Raw genomic sequence first — 26,777 nt, 5'->3', positions numbered from 1 at the left:
TTCTCCTTTCCTTTCCTTTCCCTTTCCCTTTCTTTTCCTCTTTTCCTTTTCTTTCTTTTTTCTTTCCTTCTTTCCTTTCCTTTCCTCCTTTTCTCTCCTTTCTTGTTTCCTTTCCTTTCCTCGTCCTTTCCTTTTCTTTCCCTTTCCCTTTCTTTTCCTTCCCTTCCATCTCTTCCTTTTCTTTTCTTTTCTTTTCTTTTTTCTTTTCTTTTACCTTTCCTTTCTCCTTTTCTCTCCATTCTTCTTTCCTTTCCCTTTCCTTTCCCTTTTTTTTAAAAAAAGTACAGGTAGTCCTTGACTTACGACCACAGTTGAGCCCAAAATGTACGTTGTTGAGTGGAAGATTCATTAAGTGAGTTTTGCTCGCATTTTACGACCTCTCGTGCCACAGTTGTCATCCTCTGTGATTTTCTCAGCTGGCTTCCACCAAGCAAAGTCAATTGGGGGGAGGGGGGGGGAGCCGGGTTTGCTAATGGCCAGGCGATTCACTGAACAACGGCAATGAGTTGCTTAAGAATCATAAGAAAAATGATTGTACAATTGGACACAACTCACATGTAACAACTGCCTTGTTCAGCGATGAAAATTCTAGTCCCCATTGTGGTACCGTGTTTCCCCGCTCTTATTTTCTTTTGACCCCCAAAATAAGCGCTGGGCCTTATTTTCGGGGAGGTCTTATTATTTTTGAGGTTCAAGAGGCAGCAAGCTTGGTCACCTCTTGGCTGCTGCTGTGTTGCGATATTTTCAGGGAGGCCTTATTTTAGCGCATGCGCTCCAAAGCCCCCCATTGGGCTTATTACCCAGGGAGGTCTTATTTTTGGGGAAACAGGGTAGGAATATTTCCAGATTGGTAGTTTGCATCTGAGCCCGACTAGGTAAGACAGATATCTTATCTAGGTAAGTTCCTTATCTAGTATAGGACCAGAAAGATAATTCAATGGCATTCAAGGGGGAACGAAGGAGAAACTTCCTAACAGTGAGGACAATTAACCAGTGGAACAGCTTGCCACTAGACGTTCTGGGTACCTCAACACTGGAGGTTTTTAAGAAGAGACTGGACAACCACTTGTCTGAAATGGTTTAGGATCTCCTGCTTGAGCAGGGGGCTGGACTAGATAACCGCCAAGGTCCCTTCCAGCTCTATTCTGAGTGTTTGATTGAGGATCACACCTCGCCGATGCAATGATTGCAGACTAATTCCCTGTTTGACTCCTTCCCCTGGATGCTGTAATGGTTGTAAGCATGGAAAACAATCACAAGTGACATTTTTTTTTCGTTGTAAGTCGAGGCATACATGTAGTTATATTTTATTTGATCTCTTCTTCTTGGGTACTTTATGGCTCCAATTATTTACTGCGTTTCCCCGAAAATAAGACAGGGTCTTATTTTCTTTTGACCCCCGAAATAAGCGCTGGGCCTGATTTTCGGGGAGGTCTTATTATTTTTGAGGTCCAGGAGGCGGCGAGCGGGGTCACCTCGTGGCTGCTGCTGTGTTGCAATATTTTCGGGAGAGGGTCTTATTTTAGCGCATGCGCCCAAAAGCCCAATTGGGTTTATTACCCAGGGAGGGACTTATTTTCAGGGAAACAGAGAAAAACAAAACAAAACAACAACAACAACAAAAACCCCAAACAGAGAATAGATCATGAAGACTGTCTGTTTCTTTAGGAGAAAATTTCCAGCCAGGTTTGGAAGCTGGCTTAGCGAGCGCCAGCATGAAGCCAAGATTTTCTTCTTGGTTAGATGGGCAAGGAGAAGCTGCGGGGAGCCAGAAACGTAGCTTTTGGGTCTCCAAGCCAACCGAACCCCCAAATCTAACAACATTACAATACTAAAAAAACAAACAAAAACAACGCAATAAATTAAAATTTGATAACGTCAGCGCCACAATTTCCTGCTCATGCCAACAGATAATAAATAGTGAATAAATAACGAAAGAAACAGAACAATGCTGAATTGACAGAGGGAAAAGAAGGATTGTTAGGAGCCCCTGGAGTGGCCCCCTAAGTGAGGGTACCTAGACCTTGTTTTGGGGGGTGGGGTACCTAGACCTCAGTGGCTTAACCTATTCGGAGCCTGTGGTAAGGTATGTATCGATTCGGCCAACTGGCCTTGAAATACAGGCAGTCCTCGACTTATGACCACAATGGACCCAACTATCCATCGCTAAGCGAGACAGTGGTTAGGTGAGTTTTATGACCTTTCTTGCCCACCACTGTTCAGGGAATTCCTGCCGTTGTTCTGTGAGTCAGAGGGTTGTTAAGTGGATCTGATTTCCCCATTGTCAGAAGGTCGCAAAAGAGGATATCACAGGACCCTGGGATGCTGCAAACTGTCATAAATATGAACCAGTGGCCGAGCGAATCACAAATTCACGCTGCCCTGGTTGTCAGTAAGTGTGAAAAATGGTCATCGGTCCCTTTTTTTCCCCCAATACCGTCGAAACTTCGAGTGGAACATACTGTTGTAAGTTGAGGAGTACTTGTAGACAGAGACACAGTGGGAGGCAAGTGGGAAGAGAATGGATGAGATACATCCCAGGTGGCTCAGACATGATGGGGCTTGCATGGAAGGAGGCCCTTCCTAGCGTGAAGGAGAAGTTGAGATGTTTCCACTTTTCCATTTCTGAAGAAGAACCAGAGACGTCTTCTGGGTGGTTTCCTCCACCAATCCAATGAGCTTGAACCGCACCCCAAACTATCAGTTGTGTTTCTTGCTTGGCCCTACATCGTTCAAGGCCACCTCACTCAAAGATGGATGAAGGACCATCTGGAGAAGATGGTCCCTTTGGGTAGGTCCCTTTCCGCAAACCGAGGGCCGGTGTGTGGTGGGAATGCAACCACAACCAGAGTGAGGGCCAGGATTTCTACAACGGGGACCACATGACGTTAGAAAGGTGGAGGTCTTCCTTTCAGACATTCTCCATACCCCTGGTCACGGTAGGTTACATGATTCCAAGAACTTGATGGATGAAGGTCCATCTGGAGAAGATTGTCCCCTTGGGTGGGTCCTTTTCTGCAAACCGAGGGCCGGTGTGTGGTGGGAACGCAACCACAACCAGAGTGAGGGCCAGGACTTCTACAATGGGGACCACATGAGGCTGGAAAGGGGAGGTCTTCCTTTCAGACATTTCCCCTACTCCAGACCATGGTAGGCGACATGATTTCCAAGAACGTGATGGATGAAGGACCATCTGGAGAAGGTTGTCCCTTTGGGTGGGCTGGAGTAGAGGCAGAGGATTGCAATCCACAACGCAAGGTGGCTACAAACGCTGCAAACTGTCATAGCTGCCCACCGAGGCAGAATCATCGCTGCTGCTGCGGCTGCTGCTACTACTTCGCGCACGGCTTCTCCCTCCGCTACTCCGGCTTCGGCTGCTCTTGGCGTAACTACTCCAACTCCGGTTGCAGCTGGAGGTCCGATCGCTGGAGTAACTGCGGCTCCGGGCTGGAGAGTAACCGAGACAGCTGTACCCCGAGGAGTAAACACTCGATCTGCTGGGAGAGGAGGAGGAAGAAGGACTCGGTCTGTAGTAAGGGATGGGGCGTTTTCGGGCACTGGAGAGGAGAAATCGAGAGGGGGGAGGGAGAGAGAGGGGGGAGATTTATGCTCACTGTTTGCTTTAACAGAGAACAGATTAGCAGAGTTGGAAAGGGACCTTGTAGGTCATCTAGTCCAACCCCCCCCCAAGCAGGAGACCCTGCACCATTTCTGACAGGTGGCAGTCCAGTCTCTTCGTGAAAGCTTCCAGGGATGAAGCTCCCACAACTTCTGTTCAATGGGTTGATTGTTCTCACTGTCAGAAAATTCCTCCTTATTTCCAGGTTGAATCTCTCCTTTTCTTTCCTTTCCCTTCCTTTCTTTTCCTTTCGTTTCCTTTCCTCTCCTTTCCTTTCCTTTCCTTTTCTTTCCTTCCCCTCCCCTCCCCTCCCTTTCCTCTCCTTTCCTCTCCTTCCTTTCCTTCCCCTTCCCTTCCCCTCCCCTCCCCTCCCCTCCTTTCCTTTCCTTTCCTCTTCTTTCCTTTCCCTTCTCTTCCCCTCCCCTCCTTTCCTTTCCTCTTCTTTCCTTTCCTTCCCCTTCCCTTCCCCTCCCTTCCCCTCCTTTCCTTTCCTCTTCTTTCCCTTCTCTTCCCCTCCCCTCCCCTCCTTTCCTTTCCTCTTCTTTCCCTTCTCTTCCCCTCCCCTCCCCTCCTTTCCTTTCCTCTTCTTTCCCTTCTCTTCCCCTCCCCTCCCCTCCTTTCCTTTCCTCTTCTTTCCCTTTTCTTCCCCTCCCCTCCCCTCCTTTCCTTTCCTCTTCTTTCCCTTCTCTTCCCCTCCCCTCCCCTCCTTTCCTTTCCTCTTCTTTCCCTTCTCTTCCCCTCCCCTCCCCTCCTTTCCTTTCCTCTTCTTTCCCTTCTCTTCCCCTCCCCTCCTTTCCTTTCCTTTCCTCTTCTTTCCTTTCCTTTCCTTTCCCTTCCCTTCCCTTCTCTTCTTTCCCTTCCTTTCCTCCCCTTTCCCCTCCCTCCTCCCTCCCTCCTCCTTCATTTCATCTTTCTTCATGGCTATGTAAAAACACAAGAGGCTATGACATCTTTTATCATTGGGAATCAAGTGGCATACAAATACAATAAATTACTACTACTACTACTACTACTACTACTACTCTGAAAGTGCAGTGCAAAGTGATCCACGGCATTTAAAACCAAGGAAATAACCCAAGCATGCCTGCCCCACCAGGGTAGGCGGTCGATAGTGGTTGACTTCTAACGTCGTGAATCTCCGTCTCCTCCTGTCTGTGAATAAAATCCCATTTATATCTCTTTCCATCCAAAGTCCTGGGGTTTATTGCCCCTTGAAGTTGCACAACAAACTCGCGAAGCTGGTTCGAAGGAGTTTAAGCTCACGGGATTCTCCTCCCCCTCCTCCTGCCCCTTTTCCTGCCACGAAGAAGGGGGATATGTGGGTTTTTTTTGGCAGCTGCTGCCCACGGCTGGCTCCTATTTAAACGGTTGTCCACAAGGACTCCAAGATCCCTCTCGCAGTTGTTACTATTGAGTGAGGTACCACCTATACCAGCGGTCACCTCCCCTCCCGCTACCTCACCTGGTTATCCGTCGGGCTTCCAAATGGCTGGGAGAATTCCTTCGACGCTTCCTCATGGGGGAATAGCATTGTTTGCCCCGCCGCCGGCCCTGAGGCCTTTGGGACTCCTTCCCACTGGAGCCGTAACTGTGATCTTGTTCACGACCTCTGGGAGTGGGGGGGATAAAAAAGACATTTCCAGAAAGGTTAGACGTTGATGATGGGGCTGGGAGCCACAACTGCTGAATCTAACTGTAAGAAGGTGGTTTGTACAGTTGGCTGAATTATGGGTAATCTTCCATTTATCCCCACACAATCGAGCCCCAGATTTGGTTAGAATACTCATGACTGGGAGAGACATGGGAACAGGGTCGGCCAATGAATAGGCATCGCAACTAAGCCAGCCAATGGGAACTTTTTGGGAGAGGGGGCGGTCTAGAAATCCAAGAAATAAATAAAATAAATAAATAAACTGAAACAGACCTGAGTCTGTGCTGAGAATCGAAACCGAAACTGATCTCTCTCTGCTCTGAACTGGGAGATGAAACTGTTCTCTCCTGCTTGTGCTCTGCTTGTAACCTCCACCACGTTGAAATAACCTACTATGGGTGTTGTACATTTATTCATTGGTTACTACGTGTATAAAGCAGTTAATGAATCCAGCTGGATCAGTTATCTGCGTGTGTGCTTTTCTGGATTTGATTCTTCTGCAACAAACTCTGACAGGTTCACCACATTTTACCCAATCCATGACATCTCCTGGTGAGTGACATCAAGTTGACCACTCCCACCAGGTCACATGACTGCCAAGCCACTCCCACAAAACAGGCCACACCTACATAATAGGTTCTAAAAAATTTGAAACCCACCACTGCAACACACACACACACACCAGGACACAGGATCTCCTTGCTGAAGGCATCCTCTGGATGGGATTTCCCTTCATCTTACAATAGTCCAGGGTTGAAATCAGCAACGTGGGTCCCAGGGCAGCGGGTGGATTTCCAGCAGGGGACTCAGGGATATCTGGACTTACCTGCCAGCCCTGTATTGAGAGTAGCTGGGGCTGCGTCGGGATCTTGAGTTCCTGCTTCCAGTCGCTCTCTTGCAGGACTTAGGAGTGTAACTGGGAGAACGGGAAGAGAATCTGAGAAGAGAAGAGAGGTTTAAGAGAGTATGGTGAAAAGCAGGGGATTGTTTTCTGGTGCAAACTGGTCCTTCCTTCCTTCCTTCCTTCCTTCCTTCCTTTCTTCCTTTCCTTTCTTCCTTCTTTCCTCCCTCCCTCTCTCTCCCACTCCTTCCTTCCTTCCTCTCTTAGTGCTCCCTCCCTCCTTTCCTTCTTCCTTCTTCTCCATAGAATTTCTTCCTCCCTCCTTCCCTCCCTCCCTGCCTTCCTTCTTTCCTCCTTCCCTCTCTCCCACTCCTTCCCTCCTTTCTCTCTTAGCCCGCCCTTCCTCCTTTCCTCCTTCCTTCCTCTCCATAGAATTCCTTCCTTCCTTCCTTCCTTCCTTCCTTCCTTCCTTCCTTCCTTCCTTCCTTCCTTCCTTCTTCTCTTAGCCCTCCCTCCCTCCTTTCCTTCTTCCTTCACGGAATTCCTCCCTCCCTCCCTCCCTCTTTCTCCATCCATCTCTTTTTTTTCTTTCTCTCCTCCCTCCCACCCAGTGTTTTCAATGCTTTTATCACTAATTATTGCTAATGTGCTATTTATACACAAATAGCACAACAGAAGCAGCAACTGGGGGGTGGGTATGTGTGTAAACCCATTAGTCAAGATAAGTTAATATCATACTGAACAGAAATTAAAAATCTGCCCTCAGGAATAAGAAAAGTATCCATGTTTTGCACTTCCCAATCTCTTTTTCTTGGCTTCTCCTGCAATTTAAGGTGAGCACGCAAACCAGACAGCCTCTGAGCTAATTTGTTGAGCACTATCTCTTGTTTATTCCTTCCCCCAAAGAGTCAGGACTATAAGAAGAAAGCAAATGGTGAATAACAGAGTAACAGAGTTGGTAGGGACCTTGGAGGTCTTCTAGTCCAACCCCATGCTCAAGGCAGGAGACCCTAGACCAGTGAAGGTGCACTTTTTAGACAACGAGTTGTAAAGGTTGCAAATCAACAACTTCTTGTTCTCGGATCACGATGATTGGGACAAGCCTCGAGCAATTTCAACCAAACTTGGTACACAGATGACTTACTCTCTGGAGACAAATACTGTGGGGGGTAAGAGACCCCTAAAACCTCTCGGGGTGTGTGTTCTGTTAAGATACAGACTGTTGTGCCTTAAAATGGCTTCTACTGTGCTGTCATAAAATGGCTTCTACTGTACAGCACAGTGGAGTTGTCATGGTAACAGCTTCAGAGTACTCCACAAGGGGGGTCCCTCTGGTAAGGGGGAAAATCCAACAGTAGGAATTACGTTTGGCCCAGACATTTTCCCCCTATAAATAAATATCCGGGCAATACCAGGTTATCAGCTAGTGCTGAATAAAGAACAGGGGGGAAAAAAACCTAGCTTGTTAGCACCTCTCCCCGGTAAGAAGAGCTAAGATGATCAGGCCGAAACCAGATTCATACTTTGCATTAAACGGCTGCATGGTTTGTTTACTTCTGGTTTAGTAGATATGCAAATCCACGCACATTATATGTAAATCGGACTATTACTTCTTGGTCACCAAACCGTGACTTAAAAACCCCTTTGTAGGATTATGCTTATATAAACGTCCTTGTTTATGACAGAATGTTCAAAATTCTTGGCCAGTCTGGTTTGTTGGGATGTGCCCAACTGATTTAGCCATTTGTTTATGGCCGAGAAAAGGAAGCGCTTCTGATTTTTCAGCGGCAATCCCCGAAGACAGCGAGGGGTTAGAACGTAAGCAGTTTTGCACCTGGGAAGAAATCCTGGGAATAATTTTTACAATAGAAGACGATAAATGCATACAGCTCAGGTAGAATTGTGGTGTTCTCTGAGCTTCGTTAGTTTGTTTGTTTGCAGGCATTTCATTACCTGACTAAGTAACATCATCTGTGTGAAGGAAGGTGGGGTTTGCTCCAGGGACTAGCTGGATACCCATGCTCCGCTACGAAACTATGTGATCGGGCTTAAGAAATCATCAGTTGCAGCTTGAAAATTAATGAGTAGTTAGGATCGGCCTCTCCTCTCCCCTTCTCTCCCTCAGGCTTGCTCCATTGATCCTATCCCCTTCTCTCCCTCAGGCTTGCCACAGAGATCTCTCCTATCTTATCCCCTGCTCTCCCTCAGGCTTGCCACAGAGACCTCTCCTATCTTATCCCCTTCTCTCCCTCAGGCTGGCCCCGTTGATCCCCTCCTATCCTCTTCTCTCCCTCAGGCTTGCTCCATTGATCCTATCCCCTTCTCTCCCTCAGGCTTGCCACAGAGACCTCTCCTATCTTATCCCGTGCTCTCCCTCAGGCTTGCCACAGAGACCTCTCTTATCCTATCCCCTTCTCTCCCTCAGGCTGGCCCCGTTGATCCTCTCCTATCCCCTTCTCTCCCTCAGGCCACAGAGACCTCTCCTATCTTATCCCCTTCTCTCCCTCAGTCTAACTCCTTAGCATCAGAGCATTTTTCAGGTGGGGAGGGCGAGTAGAATGTCTAAACTCCCAGCCTGCAGGCTAGATGAGTCGCGCACTGGCTACACCCATGCCCAAGTGGCAGTTAGAACAGAGTTCTTTTCAGGTGGGCAGGGGGAGTAAAACGTTTCCTTAGCATCAGAGCGTGTTAATAATAATATAAGAAATACTAATGATCTGATGGTCATTTCAAAAAATCCTTTCTAGCGAGCACCTTGAAGCCAAGAGGAACATATGTGCCAAATTTCAAGTTTGTAGGTTGTACGGTTCTGGAGATTTCGTGATGATGCGGGAGTGGTATTTCGCTTTTATATATATATATATATAGATAAGCCCTGTGAATGATGGTGGTGGTATGTTTTTTATCATTATAATTCCTTGATTAGGATATTGTTTTTGATACATAACCACAGTAACTCACCATTGAAAAGGGACAATTAAAAAAACCCAAAGGCAGAAAACACTTTCTCCAGTAGCCAATACCCAGATAAGCAGGGATTAACACCAGACAAACAATGAAGTGGAAAACAATACCCCAATCAAGGAACTAACAAGGAGAAAACCAACCCCTATCAACCAGCATGGAAAGCTCCTGTACATGAACGGGGAGCAAACCCCATATACTCTTGTATACAAGCAAACAACCAACACCACCAGAGGAAAACCCATTTGAAAGCCAACACACCTAACGGCTTTGCTCAGCAGTCTTAGCTGGTTTATTTGGGAACATAATCAGTCAGTGCACAATCATTGGGAAACAGGTGGTCTTATTTGAATACTTCATGCTCCTAGTTTTTCCTAGAGTACTTTGGTCTAGTAGTTAAGGCATTAAGCTGGGAAGCTGGAGACTGTGAGTTCTAGTCCCATTTCAGCCATGAAAGCCAGGAGACGGTGAGTTCTAGTCCCAATATTGCTGTGGTGGGAAAAATTGGAGGAGGTAGGTGTGTGTTCACCGCCACGAGTTATTTGTAAAAATAAGAAAGGCAGGATACAAATAAATAAAATAAACAAATTACCCAGCATGTTACTCACCTGGATTTTGATGAACAACAAGATGGGCTTGATGAAGATCTGCGTCTCACCTTGTGATGAAAGGGTCCAGAGTGGCTGGAGTCCAGAGATGACCTGCTAGAAGGAGATATATTTCGAGGACATGGCTGAAGTGGAGAACTGGAAAATGGTGGCGAGACAATGTCGTCCTTCTTCTTTTCAAGAGGCTCAAGAGACGGCCAAGGCTCTCCACTGAAAAGAGAAGTTTTCCAGAAAGGACAGTGTTTCTAGATGGCCAGGGACCTATGAGGAACGTACCTCTTTTACAAGACACACGGCTTTCAAAAACCTTTCTGAGGAGAGCACATCTTTCTCCTTCTGTCCTGGCCACTTTTTACAGAGGCACGATGGAGAGCATTTTAACAAATTGCGTCACCGTTTTGTTTCGTGGCAGCAGCACCTCAGATTGAAAGTCCCTACTGAGAGTGGTGAGGACAGCAGAGAAGAGTATAGGAAGCTCATTTCCTGTTATTCAGGATACTGCTTATAAGGGCTATGTGCTCAGAGCTCAAAGCATTGTTGGCACGTTCCCAAGCGAAGCCAGCTCTGACCCCATTTAATTTACGGCCCCAATCATGACCCTATTTCCCCCCTCCACCCCAGGGTGTGTCATCAATCACATTCGCCAGTGGGGCAGTTTCACGGGTTGTAGAGATCATGCCTCTCCAGCCTCTGTAAGTAACCCTGGGAGACAGCCTTGAGACAGATAAGAATGGAATGTGCACCTGTCTTTTGCTGCCGTACCGATTCATCGGTTTCCCACCCACCCCTCTTTTCCTATGGCAACTCAAGAGCAGGCCAGGGATGCCTTGCGGGTTGACAGATGACTTACTTTTGATCTTTGCAGAGATCCCGGGGAGACGGACTCGGTACTTCCAAAACCGTTCCTTTGGTTTGGGAGCTGTAGCTGTGCAGTGAATTCCCAGAATCGGGACTGCTGACGCTGCTGGTTTTCCCGGGAGAGAAGGCCTGGCTGAAGCCATCGGGGGCTTCACCCTTGGATTCTTGGCTGCCTTTTGACCTGGGTGCGCTGGTCTGAATGGACGGAGGGGAAGAAGTTGCATTTCCCGAATCATATTCGTGCGTATCTCCGTTCTCTTTGATTTGGTTCCCCAGCTGACATGCTGTTTTTTTAAAGAGGCCAGTAGCTGACCTGGAATCTGAGATCTGTAAGCAAAAAGAGACATGTTTTGCCAGGGTTTAATTCTTGTACCCACAAGAAGGAAAGACAAATCCCCCCTCCCCAAATTTGGGTGGTGCGTGTATAAGACGTTGGGCTCTATTTTACTTGCTTGTCAAATTCACCCTTTTTATTTTGTTATTCTGGTGTTTTTTTGTTCTTATTTACCGTTAGGATTCAGTCTGTAATTAAAGGCAAAGAAGGAAGAAAGTTAGAAAGTAAGAAACAGAAAGAAAGAAAGGAAGGAAGGAAGGAAAGAAAAGAAAGAAAGCAAGAAAGAAGAATGAAAGAAAGGAAGGAAGAAAAAAATTTGAACTCAAATCACATCTTCCTAAAAGAAAGAAATGCTTATGTCGCTGTCTTTTTTCTCTCTCTGTCCCCCAGATATAATCGGAAGTTTTTTAAAATCATGCAAAGAATACTAACAGCATGCAGTTCATGTTGACAAAAAGGTGTATCTGTGTGATTTTGTTTTTACAAGGTAGAAATCAAAGGAGGTTAAGAAAACGTAAGAAAAACCTTAAACAAATCAAAGGAGACAAAAAGAAGCAATAGAAATAGATCGTCACAGGAAAAAAAAAACCATCTAATTGTAGAAACCAGACAAAAATTGTAACAGCGTCATCCAAACAAATTTGTGCGCTTCTGTTGTTCTATTCAACTGCAGGGGAACAGAAGGCTTGAATGTTGGAATCAATCATGGTTAAGCTGTAACCCAGTTTGCTGGCTCTGTATTCTGTCAGCCCTCCAAGATAGATAGGCCAGGAACTAACTTCCTTTTTATGAGTCTGTAATCCCTTGCTTCAAGGTAAGGGCAGGGCAACTGAATAGAGCTGAGCATTTACTGGCCGGACACCCTTCCTGATGTTTATGCGGAGTTCACAGCAGATATTTTCTCATTGTGCCCCGTTAGAGAAACATCTGTCGCTACCTAGGATTGAACTCTCAACCTTCTGAGTGGAAGGCGACTGTCTTCACCTCTAGGCCACTGGCTGCTCAAATATAACAGGCAATAGCCTCCCTTATTCTCATGAAGAGAGTTGGATTCCTAGTCTCGTCTACCTTGAAGGGCTGATGTGAAGAAAATCAAGGTAGGGCAATCTTGAGTTTCTTTCTCACCCTCTACTCTCTCTCTCCAGTAATGGTATCCTATTTCCTTCACTACCGGTTCGGTAGCGGGAGCGCACACGCAGAAGGTCCATGATGATGTCTGGGTGGGTGGGCGGAGCCTCGCGCTGCCGCATAATACCACCTCTGTCGCGGTCTCTCTTGGCTAAGTTAAGGTTTACTTAACGGTACTGTTTTTTTCTTCTTCCAGGACGTGTTTACTCTTTGGCAAATCTCGCAAAATCTCTGCAGGGTGGGACAGCCAAGTCACTATGAGAAAGCCTACGTCTCTCAAGATTCTCAGTCAACCAAGTCGTGGTTGTCCCATAGATGCTTTTTCCAAAATAACAACCGCTGGACTTTCTTGGGTTTTTTGTTTCCTCGAAGACCTTTTGCTTTCTCACTTAAGAAGCTTCTTCAGTTCTGGAGAACGGAACTGAGAACTGAAGAAACTCCTTTGGATGAGGAGTGAAATGTCTTCAAGGAAAAGCAAAGAAAACCCCAAAATTCCTTTTTGAGAAAGTGCATGTCATCATTTTATGTCTTAGAACGTTAACAGTCCATGGCTTGGAATATATGAGAGGCGCCAACTTCACAGTTCCTGCTCTCCTCATTGCAAACACCGCCCTGAAAAATGGGACGAGTGAAGTTTGCACACTATCCCGCACTGAATATGACGTCTCGGGGCAATGGGTATTTGATAAAAAGGGTCTGGGGTCCAGGGCTCCTACTTATCAATGTGAACATTCCCAAGTTTTTTTTAAAAAAATTATTATTAAAGAACGCTTACAAATAGGTGAAGGTTTAATCTTGGCTAGAGTTTGTTCTCAAGACTGTCTCCCTTTTTAAAACCTTTTCCTTTTTGGGAAAATAGGATCATAACCTCTGAGACAGAAGATGACTTTTTAAAAAATGAAATAAAGAACACCCAGCTCACAAATGGTATTTTTTTTACATCATAACTAAAAACAGAGAGAGAGAGAAGGAGAAGGAGAGAAAGAGAAGGAGAGAGAGAAAGAGAGAGAGAGAGAGATAGAAAGAGAGAGGGGAAAAAAAACTAAATAAGGGAAACCAAACCAATTAAAAATTAAAAGTTCCTTTATAGCAAGAAGGCAGACATAGATGGCTGTGTATAATCCCCCTGGTAGAATATTTCTGAGTGACCTCTAATAATTAATATCCTCACAGCTTGTGGTTAGCATTCACTTACCAAGCAAGACTTCCTCCTTTAGTAGGTAAGGTGTAAGAAAAAGGGAAGAGTGGGGAACGTAAGTCCATGGTTAGAGTTTTAAATTACAAGAGAGATTTTTTTTTAAAAAGAAGAAAGAAAATCAAAATTCAACCCCTCTGTCTTTCTCTCTCTCTTCCGTTAGACCAATCCAGTATTTGCTTTTTATTTTTTAATGTTCTATGCTTTGTTTTTTGTTTTTTTAAATCCTCTCAAATTCCTCCTGTCTAATGGATCCCTAGATCTTGGGCTCACAGAGAATGCAAAAATTAAAAAAAAAATTTCCCAGGAAATCAAAAGATTTGAAAACAGAACGACAACACAAAAATGTAGGGCTCATTCATTCATCCATTCATAGAACAAATACTATTAATTCAACGAACGTAGACGCTGCATTTATTTCCATATTAATGTGATAACCCAGTTCAGGTTTTCCTCCTTCGTGAGAACACTTTCCCCTTGTTTTGATTCGATTCGATTGATTTGATTTATTATAATTTGTCAAACAGAAACCAAAACAGGAACAATAGAAAAATACAACGACGGGGACGAGAGGCACTTAGTGCGCTTATGCACGCCCCCCTCTATGGACCACTCAAGTATAAAGTGAGGTCCCCGGAAGTCAATTTGCGACTGAAACTGTGAAAATTTGCAGAATCAGTTAGAGCCTTCAAAACTTTGACAATTCTATTACAGAAATGGTATTTTTTTACAGTCATGTTTAGAACGATTTACCCTGAGTTTAAAGTGGTTGTTTGCGCACGTATGATTGAGATTAAAACAGGGAAAAAAAACCATCATTTACAGGTAAAACATTACTACCTACAATTTTGTATGCAATACTTAAATCTGAACCCAAGCGACGCAGTTATCCAAACCAAGAATTTTGAGCCTAGTAGCATCGGGCAGAGGTCCCCAACCTTTTGGACTTCAGGGACCACCAAATTCATAATTTCAAATCCCACAGACCACTAATAGGATCTGCCTAATGACCAGGTAGGTGGGTGTGGCTAGGTGGTTATGTGGTTATGACCGGCTGGGTGGGCGTGGCCAACTCGATGTCAGTCACATCAAGGGGCACGTCGCCAGCCTCTACTCGTCCCTCCCATCCCAGCCCCTCCTCGTCTGCCCACCCGGGCTCCTTAGGACCCCAACAGGAAGCAGTTGCTGGAGCTCAGCAGCCCCCAGGAGAAAAGAGTTGGCAAAACAGCTCTGTTCAAATTGGATCTGGCCGAGAAGGAGGCTCAGCAGAAGCTCCTCACTGAGGACTAGGAGCATAGGCTTTCCAAGCAGAGGGAAGACCTGCGGGAGGGCAAGGCCAGGTGTTGGCGTCTGGAGGCTCAGTGGGCTGAGATGGTCAGCCAGTTCCAGGCCATGATGCAGTCCCACTGGAACAAGGCCCTCCGGCTCTTCCCCACCAGCGTCACTTCCCTCCAGCCTTCGCCCAAAGCCCCCCACCAGGAGGCTGAAGCAGACCCCAAGTGGGAATTTCTGCCCCCCTCCAACCCACACAAAAAGACCCCAAATGGGGAGACTCTCTGCAGCAACACAAGCCTTCATTGCACGTATCCATCGCAGGGGCCGTAGTTTGAGGACCCCTGATTTAGTGCAATATCAAAAATGCAAATAATTTTTCCGCGGACAACCCAAATTTTCTCACGGACCCCCCGTTGGTGACCGCTGGCATAGGGAATTCTATTATGCACAGAAGAGTGCAAAGCTTTTCTTGTAAAATGCTTCTGATCCCGCTCGATTGTACCAATATCAGATCTACGGAAGGGATTCCAAACAGTCGAACATTAGGATGGGATTTCAGGAGGTGGGTGTGAGATTGCGCCAGCTTCGAAGAGAGCTCGAGGGATTCATTTCACTTTAAAAAAAAGCAGACGGGAGCCCAGGTAGACAAGACGAACGAACAGTCTACCTTTTCAGCTCAGGTTTTAATTTTGCCTTGAACGTTTTGCTTAAGAAGCAGCCAATCGGAAGAGGGTTACTCCAGCACCATTGCAATGGGGTTTTCAATGAAGCGCAAGAACATTGTTTCCTGGGCACCGAATGGGCCCTTGGAGAAATGAAGATAAATTTGTGGACTGAGACAGATGGAAGCAGCCATCTCGGTGTTCAACAGCATCTCTCTGCCTCCAATGCAGCGTTTCTCAACCGTGGCAGTTTAAGATACGTGGACTTCAATTCCCAGAATTCCCCAGCCAGCAACGCTGAGAGTTGAAGTCCACGTATGTTTGAAGTGTTCCACTATCACAGGGGTTGCCACAAAGAAGAGGGAGTCAGGCTATTCTCCAAAGCATCTGAAGGCAGGACAAGAAGCAACGGGTGGAAACTAATCAAGGAGAGAAGCAACTTAGAACTGAGGAGAAAAGTCGTGACACTGAGAACAATTCATCAGTGGAACAACTGGCCTCCAGAGGTTGTGAATGCTCCAACACTGGACGTTTTAAAGAAAGGATTGAATAACCATTTGTCTGAAGTGGTCCCTGTGCAGGGGGTTGGACTAGAAGACCTCCAAGGTCCCTTCCAACTATTCCATTCTATTCCATTCCATTCCATCATAATTCCATTCCATTCCATCATAATTCTACTCTATTCTATTCCATTCCCTCATAATTCTATTCCATTCCAGTCCATCATAATTCTATTCTATTCTATTCCATCATAATTCTATTCCATTCCATCATAATTCTATTCCATTCCATCATAATTCTATTCTATTCTATTCCATCATAATTCTATTCTATTCTATTCTATTCTATTCTATTCCATTCATTCCATTCCATTCCATTCCATCATAATTCTACTCTATTCCATTCCATTCCATCATGATTCTATTCTATTCCATCATAATTCTATTCTATTCTATTCTATTCTATTCCATCTATTCTATTATATTCTATTCCATGTAAGAGAATATTTATAGGAGGGGGGGGTGTCTTAGTTTGAAGTGAGCTGCATTCCTTGGTTGACAAAGTCAGAGCGGCAGCTGGGACTGATTGAAGCCTTGTTCTTTGAAATACTCGCCTCGTTTATTTTTAATTAACTCAGAAGTTCTACCTTGGCGTGCCAACGTATCAGGAAGATACGGTGAAAGCTGGAATGATAATAAAGACTTCAGATCAAGCTTGGTTTTTAAGGGCTTAAGGGACATAGTCCTGTCATTTTCTTGGCTGTAAGAGGGAAGCGTTTTATCACTGTTTTCTTGGTGATTTTTTTTTAAAACAAACATTTTGTTGTTCAGCCAACAGTGCCAACATTTTCTGCTCCTCTCCCATCCAAATACTGACCGGGGCTGACCCTGCATAGCTTCCAAGTTCAGACAAAGACATTTACCACCATCTGATGATGTCAGAGTAACACTTAATCCAACAAGGATAAGCTAAAGCTTAGCCGTTTAGTCAACATTTTTTTCGGGAAAGCCATCAGGTTGACTCCCCAAAGTGAAAACAATTCCTAAAAGTCCCAATTAAAGTAAAATTGGGCCAACAGAAGAAGAACTGTTGCAAAATGCAAATGTTTGAGGATTCTTCCTGAAAAGGTTAAAGGAACAGGTTGGGTCTAGTGATTAAAGCCACCAGGTTAGAAAACAGGAGACGGTGAGTTCTAGTCCCACCTTAGCCATGAATGCCAACTGGGTGACTTTGGACCAATTACCAGGAGACCGTGAGTTCTACTTCCATCTTAGGCAAGAAAGCCAGCTGGGTGACTTGGAGCCATCAACCAGGAGCCTGTGAGTTCTAGTCCCACCTTAGGCATGCATGCCAACTGGGTGACTTTGGACACATATTTGGGCACACCAGATGCTTTGACAAAAGAAAAAAAAACAATTAATCATTCCCCTGGCTCAGTTGACAAGGGAGGAGAGCTTGTGGCTTAGAGGTTAATACAACTGCCTAATATGTAAAAACAGCCCAAGTTCGAATGCCAGTAAGGGTATGGCTAGCTGATGAGAGCTAAATAGCTTGAAATAGATCTATACTACTCTCCCTTCATTTATTTATCAGCAAAAATGTAATGTAATGTATGTATGTATAAGTATGGGTGCAGGTATATGTTTTATGTATGTATATATAGAGATGGTATTGGGCCGGTTTGGACCAGTTCAGGTAAATTGGTAGCTCTGATGATCAGATGGCCTCGCCCACTCGCCCCACCATATCCTGTCCTTTATTTCCTGCTTTCTAGCTCATCTCACTCACGTGGCACAGTGGATTTCCCTCCGTCAGCTGTTTTACTTACTGTTCCTAACTTGGAAGGGAAGCAGCTGAGCTTCTAAATGCTCACTTTTCAGAGCTGTGCGTGCACACAGTAAAAAAAAAAAAGTTACCATGAAGGTGATCTTATCTATCTTATCAAAAAGGGATGTTGAGTTTGAAGGCAGCAAAGGCTGCTCCACCTCTTCTCCCCTCTATCCTCCTCACTCACTCACTCCCCACACTTCATCCTGCAATTACATTCACGGGAATGTTTAAAACGTTTGAAGACCACCCCTGCATGTGCCCAGACCCGTCTTTCCTTCCTTACTTCTACCAGACGAGCAAACAAAGAAACAAATCATCAAACGAGTATATTTCGAATAAAGAACGTGGTTCTCCACAGGTTGCCATCTTAACTAAAACGATAGAGCCTTTCAACGTATCACAACACCCCACACAAATCTTTTGAGTCCAAAACGAAGGAGGTTTAGTAGACAGGGGGTACTTACAAGTTCGGTGGTGGAGAGAAAGTAATTGTTTGGCAGGGTGCAGCCAAGGAAAGGGCTCCCAGCCAAGAGCTCTGCTTCGTCGCGGTGAGATGTCTTTTTCGACGAGTGCCTTTTACGACCGGGTCTACCTTTACGGCTTTCATCATGGAATGTGCTCCTCAGCCTATGTCTGTCAAAATAAAGTCCCCTCCACTTTACATTCTTCCATAGCCCTTCCAGAGCCTGTAAAGTTAGCAACGGCAATAACGAGAATAACAAGGGGACTGGAGGCTAAACCATCGGTTGCAGGAATTGGGCATGTCTACTTTAGTGAAAGGGTGGCTCAGGGGCTAAGACGCTGAGCTTGTCGATCAGAAAGGTCAGCAGTTCGGCGGTTCGAATCCCTGGCGCCACACAACAGACACCATATAAATACAACACACAGAATAGCCCAAAGCACACACTCCACTAGAGACAAGCTCCCTGAGGAACTCTTCAGTAAAACACCTTGTTGTGGCCAGCTGGTGGCCAGTCGGACAATGAGGAGGTTGGGGAGGAAGATGGGCCAGTCCTGGGGGCTGAGAATAGCTTAGACGAAGGGTCTGTATTGGAGGCAGAGAAGGGGGCCAGGGTCATATGCCAGTTATCAGCTGCCTTCAGAGTCGGACATCAGTGAGGCAGAGGAACAGCTGGAGCCTGTTCCCAGTGTGCTGATGTGCAGAGCCAGAAGACAAGAACAATTAAGAAAGCAGGGTCGACTTGGGAGTAAAGTCACACCTTGGAGATGATTGGCTCCTCCCCTAGGAAACAAAAGAGGAGCGAACGGGGAGGTTTTTTTTTGCAGGAAACAATTCATTCATTTGGTTGTTTCAAGAGTGGAAAGTTCTGTTTGTGACTATAAGAGACTCTGTGCCAAGTTTTGCCTTGCCCTGCATTTGGAAACTAGCTATTTGGCAGCTCTCCAAGCGAGATAAGGTTCGTGTGGATAAACATTCCCCTGAAAGACTGTTTGCTAAGCCTTGCTGACTGCGAATGAAAGGAATTCACAGTCGTGTAAATAAAAGGGGTTTTGCCGGGACCCAGATTTTGCTTCTTGCTTTTTAAGCACTTCAAAGCAAGGCAGCTTCCTTTCCCTTTTCTTCTCCTTTTACAATTCTTCTTTTGCGAAGCTACCTTACTCTTCCCTCCTCCCTGTTCATCGACTTCCCACATGGTGGTTGGACTAAATAAAGCTCTCTTAGTACTAGCTGACTTTGCAAAACAAGGAGAACGAAGTTAGAGAATCGGGGAAAACTGGGAGATTGCTTACCGACTTCTGTAGCTCTCCGACGGAGAATGGATGGTACTGCTTCCCGAACTAGAATGGCAATGGTGGCGCCTGGATTTTTGTGGACGGCTACGAGAGCTTTTGAGAGAAGAAAGCAAATGGAATAAAATGTAATATACCTTACGTAGGAACAAAGAAATTTCAGCTCATGAATCTCTTAACATTAAAGGCATTTGGTCTTGGTAAAGAATTAAAGGTAAAGGTTCCCCTTTGCATATAAGTACTAGTCGTTCCCGACTCTTGGCATCAGGGTGTTTTTCAGGTGGGGAGGAGGAGTAGAATGTCCAAACTCCCAGCCCGCAGGCTGGATGAGTCATGTCCTGGCCACGCCCACACCCAAGTGGCAGTTGGAACAGAATTCTTTTCAGGTGGGGAGGGGGAGTAGATGGAGATGGTCTGAGATGATTCTTGCCTTGGTTCACCAGCTACGCCGAAAGAGAGTCACCATTGTATAACCATCGTTTCGCTTGTGTTGAACGAGCCTCCCACTCACCAATCGTGGGCGCCTGGAAAGGCAGGCGCCAGTTTAGCCTACCAGACGGGATGCAGAACCCAGCCATAACTTACTGCTTCTTGTGTTTTCTTCCCTCCTTCCTTTTCCTCTTGGGGCTGGAGGAGCTAGAATAAGAAACAGATTGATTACTTGGCTGCCTCGTCCGTCTCTCAGAGGCCCCTAGAGAGGGTGACTCTGTCCGAAGGCCATTCAGTTTATTCCTGAGGTTCTTAAGAAGAGATTGGACAACCGCTTGTCTGAAATGGGATAAGGCTTCCTGCCTGAGCTGGGGGTTGGACTAGAAGACCTCCAAGGTCCCTTCCAATTCTTCTGTTCTGTTCTGTTCTATTCTATTCTATTCTATTCTATTCTATTCTATTCTATTCTATTCTACTCCATTCCCTTATTCTATTCTATTCTATTCTATTCTACTCTACTCTACTCTACTCTACTCTACTCCATTCCCGTATTCTATTCTATTCTATTCTATTCTATTCTATTCTATTCTATTCTATTCTATTCTACTCTACTCTACTCTACTCTACTCTACTCCATTCCCGTATTCTATTCTATTCTATTCTATTCTATTCTATTCTATTCTATTCTATTCTATTCTACTCTACTCTACTCTACTCTACTCCATTCCCGTATTCTATTCTATTCTATTCTATTCTATTCTATTCTATTCTACTCTGCTCCATTCCCTTATTCTATTCTATTCTATTCTATTCTATTCTATTCTATTCTATTCAAGGGCCTTTCGTGCCACAGTGGTTAACTGATTCGCTGCTGTTGTTAAGTTAGTAACATGGCTGTTTAGTGAATCTCCTCCTCCTTCCTTTTCTCCTCCTCCTCTCCGCAAACCCTATTCCCTTTTAGCACTGATGACGTTACCTAGTTGGGTACTGAAATGTCTGCAAGAAAACCACCAAGCTCAAAGAGCACCAAGGACCTCATACAGTCTGGTGCCTTCCCCCCCCTCCTCCTCCTCCTCTCTGCAAACCCCACTCCCTTTTAGCACTGATGGTGTTACCTAGTTGGGTAATGAAACGTCTTCAAGAAAATCTCCAAGCTCAAAGAGCACCAAGGACTCCTGAGCTACAAATATTCTCCTTTAAAGTAAGAATATTTCAACATTCAGGAGAAACAGTTCTGCCATATGGAGAGTTTTCATTGTGGGGCTTAACTGAAGGGGAGTTTGAAGCAAAGAGTTGCTCTCGCTGAGCCCTGGGAAAAGCAGTTTCATCTACGGTTCTAGGTTTACATTGCTGAGGCAGGGATCAAAGCCAACTCTCTCTCCTTACCTGTGCCTTTTCTTCTTTGAAGAAATCCTGCAAAAGGAGAACACATGTAAATACAATTTTAAACTTGCAAAGTGGAAAATCAAGGGCAGGAAGACTGCAGGAGTCAGCGAAAATATTTTGATCAAAACAGGTTTGAAATAGGAGTCAAGATGCTATTTTCAAATCTCAGAACTGCACATCTGTGAAACATCTGCATGAAATCACCCCGGTAAAAATAAAGGGAGATGGGAAAGAGAAACTTGGGGAAGAGATACTCAAAAAAATCTATTGCAAAGTCCGAGGAAAGATACAGAAGAAAAGATGCAAGGCACATAAAAAGAAGAAAAAGAGAAAAGAAAATTTAGAAACAGGAGAATAATAGAATGATATGATCCAGTAGAAAGAACTATTGTTAACAAGATAAAAATATGTTTTAATTAAAATGTGTGGGAATTATATTAAGAACCTTAAAGCTGTTAAATAATTACTGCATTTCGATTTATATACAACTTGAAATTTGAAACTTGAAGATTCATATTGTTAATAGAAAATGGATGGAAAAGAAATGACAAACTGTTTATTTTTAAAGAGAAAGAAAAATTATACAGTTTGTACATGTTAAAAAACTAGAAATTGGAAAATGGGAGAAGAAAAGTAACACAGCTAAAATTGGAAACAATGGAAATATAATGGAAAATGAATGATATCTTTTGGTGGGAATGTTAAAGGAGGAATTCGGACAGCACTCTCTTCAGAATTTTTTTTTTTATTATGCAACAAAAATAAATAAAAAACTTGAAATAAAAATAAGATTTTCAAAAAAACAAAATAGAAAGCACAAGCAGACATGCCCCAGGGTGACGCAATTAAGTCCTCAACTTACGACCACAATTGAAATCTGATTTTTCTGTTGCTAAACGACGTGCTTGTTATGTGACTTATGCCTGATTTCATTTTATTTTTTACCTTAAATACAGGGGTGAAATGCTACCGGTTCTAACCGGTTTGCTAGAACCGGTAGCAAAAAATGCTAAGGTTTGTCTAAACCGGTAGTAAAAAAAAAAGCTTGAAAAAATAAAAAAAAGAAGGTTCGGTGACACTTATAGGAACTTTTAAAATACTTTTTAAAGCATTTTTTTTTTACTACCCATTCGCTGGAACCGGTAGTCAAAAAATGCTTTAAAAAGTGTGTGTGGGGGGGAAATGGTCCCGACAATCGTACTGATCAGCTGTCAGACTCGTCAGAACCATTTCCCCCCCCCCCCACACTTTTAAAAGCATTTTTTCCTTACCTATTCGCCCGAATCGGCAGGGAAAAAAATGCTTTAAAAAGTGGGAGAAAGTTGACCACGCCCACCCAGTCACATGACACACCACCCCAAGCCACGCCCACAGAACTGGTGGCAAAAAAAAAATAGATTTCTCCGCTGCTTAAATAGAACCTTAAATAAATATAATTCTTCCTTGGCCAAGTGTGATCGGACACACAAGGAATTTCTCTCCGGTGCATAAGCTCTCCGTGTGCATGCAAGCAACAAGTGATAAATAATCAAGTTCTATAATCATAAAACATATTCATCGTAAGTCAACCATTGTCTGCTTCTGGAATGCCGTATCTGCCCTTTGTTAATGGGTTTCAAAATATAAGAACCCACAAATTACGTTAAAGAAAAGTCCGAATGGATTTATTATTCCAGGAAAAATTAACGTCCAGTGGAAAAGTGTACCTGTTTCTTTTCCTTTTCTTTGAGCTCTTCTTTTTCTTCTTCTTCGGAGGAGGAGAAACACTGTAGGACGGAGATCTAGGAAGAAGTTAAGAGAAGTTCTGTTTACTTGGATGAAGCGTGCGAGTGGGATTTGCAATTTGAAGTAAACGAAAAGCAGCAGGCGCTTTGGTACTTCTTCTTCTTTTTCCCCTATTAGAGTTTATTGTACGTTAAAATACACAGGCAAACAAAAAGAAGAAGGAAGAACATGGGAAAGGGAAAAGGAGAAGGAAGAAAGGAAGGAAAGAAGGAAAGAAAGAAAGGGAAGAAGATGGGAAAGGGAAAAGGAGAAGGAAGGGAGGAAGGAAGGAAACAGGAAGGAAAGAAAGAAGAATATGGGAAAGGGGATGGGAAAAGGAGAAGGAAGGAAAGAAACAGGAAGGAAAACAGGAAGGAAAGAAGGAAGAATATGGGAAAGGGAATATGGGAAAGGGAAAAGATGAGAAGAAAGAAAGGAAGGAAGAACAGAAGAAGGAATGAAAGAAGGAAGACGACGGGAAAGGGGAAAAGAAGAGTAGGAAGGAAAGAAGGAAGGAAAGAAGGAAGAAATTTTATTTTTAATGTCTTCTTTTTTCTTTTTGTCTTGTTTGTTGTGTTTTTTTCTTTTCTTTTGTCCCCCTTTAAAAAAAAATACAGTATTTTGTATTTTAACCTTCTTTGAAAAAAGTAACATTTGACAGAAAGGGAATTATGACCCAGATCCAAAAATCCAAGAAGAGGTTGGACAGTCCTTTGTCTGAAATGGCATAGGGTCTCCTGCTTGAGCAGGGGGTTGGACTAGATGAGCTCCAAGGTCCCTTCCAGGCTATTCCTTGAAACGGCTTCAAGGAAAAACAAAGAAAGTCCAGTTGTCTTATGAAAAGGCACCTTTCGGTCAGAGCTCAGTTTTTTTAGGACTTTAACAATCTAGGACTGTCCTTCCCACTCACCTCCTCCTTTTCTTTCTTGCTGATTTCTTCTTCTTTTTCTTTCCCTTGGAGGGAGGTGGGGGAGATTCAGCACCCCAAGACAGACTGTGGGGAAAAAGAAAACAACAACAATAACAACAACAATAACAACAACAACAATAATACTACTACTAATAATAATGGTTCATTAATCATGAACCAATGATTAAGGAAGTCAGTAAAGGAGGCCTCTGGAAGACAATCAAGTCGGAAGCTGAATATAAGAAAGAAGTAATTGAGAAGCGAGCTGAAAATTGGAAAAGCAAAGCTATGCGTGGCCAATACTTGAAAATTATTGAAGGCAAAGCTGACCAAAAGTTAACTTGGAACTGGTTAAGATCAGGAGTACTGGGAAAGGAAACAGAAGGCTTTATTTTGGCAGCTCAAGAATGAGCCTTAGCCACAAATTGCATGAAGGCAAAAATTCAGCATGTTACCACCAACAGCAAATGTATGTAATGAGAAAGATGAGACCGTCGACCACTTGATCAGCGGGTGCAGCAAAATCTCACAAACTGACTACCTACAACGCCATGACCGCGTTGCTAAGATCATTCACTGGAAATTGTGCCAGGAGTTTGGATTTGAGTACACCAAAAACCACTGGGGACATCAGTCTTCAGACAGCGCTGGCTCTTCGGCTTTTAAACGGAGATGAGCAGCGCCCCCTAGAGTCGGGAACGACTAGCACACATGTGCGAGGGGAACCTTTACCTAAAGAGAGTTGGGTTAGGCCCGAACTTCGGTTCTTACCTGCGTGATTTCTGTGTGTTGTCTTCCAGGCTGTCCTTCTGTCTCTCACAACTGTTGGCATTGTGGCTCTGTCGAACTAGGTGTGGCTCTTCAGAAGGGGTGACGTCCGTTGGAAGAGCTAAGCACCTGAGGACATCCGTGCTAAAACACGAAGAGAGACAATAACTTTAAAAAAAAAAGTTCTTGTTTTTATCTGTCTTCCTCCCCAAGGTAGATCAGGCAGGAAAACAAAAGCCAGATAAGTTTACTGTCAAACTACATTAAGGGAATGTCGCAAACTTGAAGGTACAATTCCCCCCGACCATGTCAATCAACCGGAATAAAGTTGGAAGGGACCTTGGAGGTCTTCTAGTCCAACCCCCCTGCTCAAGGAAGAGATCCTATCCCATTCCAGACAAATGTCACCCCCAGGGATGAAGCACCCACAACTTCTGGTGGCAAGGTCCACTGGGTAATTCTCCTCCCTGTTAGGAAATTCCTCCTTTAACTCGAGGTTGCTTTTCTCCTGGATTAGTTTCCATCCATTGTTTCTTGTCTTGCCTTGTAGTGCTTTGGAAAACAGGTTGACGCCCTTTCTCTTTTTATGGCAGTCCCTCAGATATTGGAAGACTGCTGTCATGTCCCCCCCCCCCCCGCTACTCCTTCTTTTCTCTAGATTAGCCCGACCCAAATCCTGCAACCGTTCTTCATATGTTTTAGCCTCCAGGCCTTTAATCATCTTAATTGCATCTCCTTTACAGCCCCAAAGGGAGAATTCTTTTTAAAACTCTTTGCTTGGCCCGTTATGCAGCTGTGGGCTAAGCGATCTCTTATTTAAACCGGTCCCTAGGCAGCCGCCAAGGTCATTCTCACATACCATTGCTCTGCTCTTCAGCCTTTGCAAACGGGGAGAAGTGTAAATAGCGTCCCCTTTCCCCCTGTCTGATTCTGCTCTGTTGTTTTGGCATCTGTGGCACGCACAGCCACAGAGACACACAGTGCTCCTTGACCTTTGGCGCTAATGATGCAATCGTCATAAATTAAAGAATAAATGAATCGCAATGAATTAAAGGATAACAACCTGCCCTTTACACACACACACACACACACACACACACACCACAGAGTCAGCTGCCTGGAATAGCGGCTTGCTCTGCTGAAGGGTAAAACTGGGGCTTGCCGCAGCGGGTGGAAATGTGCAACAGTGTGGGTCAAAAATGCCTTCTATCCCATAGCTATGGGCCAAGGGATCAAAACCTTTCCAAATACTACCTCTGAATTATTAAAGCGAAATTACCAGGGAGGGTTTCCCCCCCCCCTATTGTGCGGAATTCATTTTGGTCTCAGATTGCATTTAAAAGGTAAAACAAAATCACGTCACAAAATCACAAAATCAATTTAATATGTCACTTGGTTCCAAGTCTGTCTGTCTATCTGTCTGTCTGTCTCGCTCTCTCTCTCTCTTTGTAGCCCTCACAGTATGGATTTACCGTATTTTTCGGACTATAAGACGCAGTGGAGGAGGAGAGTGAGAAACTGAGTGAATGAATAGGGGAGGGAAGGAGGAAGAAGAAGGAAGGAAGGAGATAAAGAAGTGTGGAGGAGGAGAGTGAGTGAAAAACTGTGAGTGAATGAATAAGGGAGGGAGGGAGGGAGGAGAATGAAGGGCAGGAGGGAGGAAGGAGATGAAGAAGTGTGGAGAAGGAGAGTGAGTGAGTGAGAAACTGTGAGTGAATGGGAAGGAGAGAGGAATTAAGGAAGGATATGAAGAAGGATGGAGAAGGGGAGGGAAGGAGGAAAGAAGAGATGAAGGAAGGTGGAGGAGGAGAATGAATGAGGGTTGAATGAATGAATAAGGGAGGAAGAAGAGATAAAGGAGAGAGAGAGGGAGGAAGAAAGGAGATGAGGGAGGGAAAGAGGGAGGAAGGGAAGAAGGAAGGAAGGAAAGGAGAGAAAGAAGGAAGGAAAGGAGGAAAGGAAATGAGTGAGTGAATGAATGAATGAGGAAAGTAGGAAGAAGATGAAGGAGGGCAGAAGGAGGGAGAGAGGGAGGAAGAAAGGAGATGAGAGAGGGAAAGAGGGAGAGAGGGAAGGGAGGAAGGGGGATAACAGTGGGATAGGGAGGGACAGAAGGAAGGAAAGAAAGAAAAGTAGGGAAGGAAAGAAGGAAGGGAAGGAGGGAGAGAGGGAATGAATGAATGAGGAAAGAAGGAAGGAGATGAAGGAGGGCAGAAAGAGGGAGAGAGGGAGGAAGAAAGGAGATGAGGGAAGGAAAGAGGGAGGGAGGGAAGGGAGGATAAGGAAGGAAGGGGGATAACAG

The 26,777-nt window shown here is 44.6% G+C and overlaps 1 protein-coding gene across 1 annotated transcript in view; it reads right to left on the bottom strand.

Moving 5' to 3' along the window:
- Positions 1-231: 231 nt before the first annotated feature.
- SRRM4 (serine/arginine repetitive matrix 4) overlaps positions 232-26,777 on the bottom strand; it is a 72,092-nt gene continuing 45,546 nt past the window's right edge. The window contains exons 2-13 of the mRNA XM_081966282.1: positions 24,479-24,619; positions 23,708-23,791; positions 22,740-22,814; positions 21,034-21,060; positions 19,804-19,854; positions 19,219-19,314; positions 17,931-18,099; positions 10,534-10,868; positions 9,684-9,893; positions 6,097-6,207; positions 5,082-5,228; positions 232-3,557 (exon numbers count right to left, since the gene is read on the bottom strand). Coding sequence (XP_081822408.1) covers positions 3,263-3,557; positions 5,082-5,228; positions 6,097-6,207; positions 9,684-9,893; positions 10,534-10,868; positions 17,931-18,099; positions 19,219-19,314; positions 19,804-19,854; positions 21,034-21,060; positions 22,740-22,814; positions 23,708-23,791; positions 24,479-24,619 — 1,741 coding nt within the window. The 3' untranslated portion in view covers positions 232-3,262. The remainder of the gene's footprint in view (positions 3,558-5,081; positions 5,229-6,096; positions 6,208-9,683; positions 9,894-10,533; positions 10,869-17,930; positions 18,100-19,218; positions 19,315-19,803; positions 19,855-21,033; positions 21,061-22,739; positions 22,815-23,707; positions 23,792-24,478; positions 24,620-26,777) is intronic.

The sequence above is a fragment of the Natrix helvetica genome (genome assembly GCF_964273705.1).
Source record: "Natrix helvetica genome assembly, chromosome: 14".
Taxonomy (NCBI): domain Eukaryota; kingdom Metazoa; phylum Chordata; class Lepidosauria; order Squamata; family Natricidae; genus Natrix; species Natrix helvetica.
Note: the sequence above shows the minus strand (reverse complement) of the source record. Positions and strands in the feature narration are given on the sequence as shown.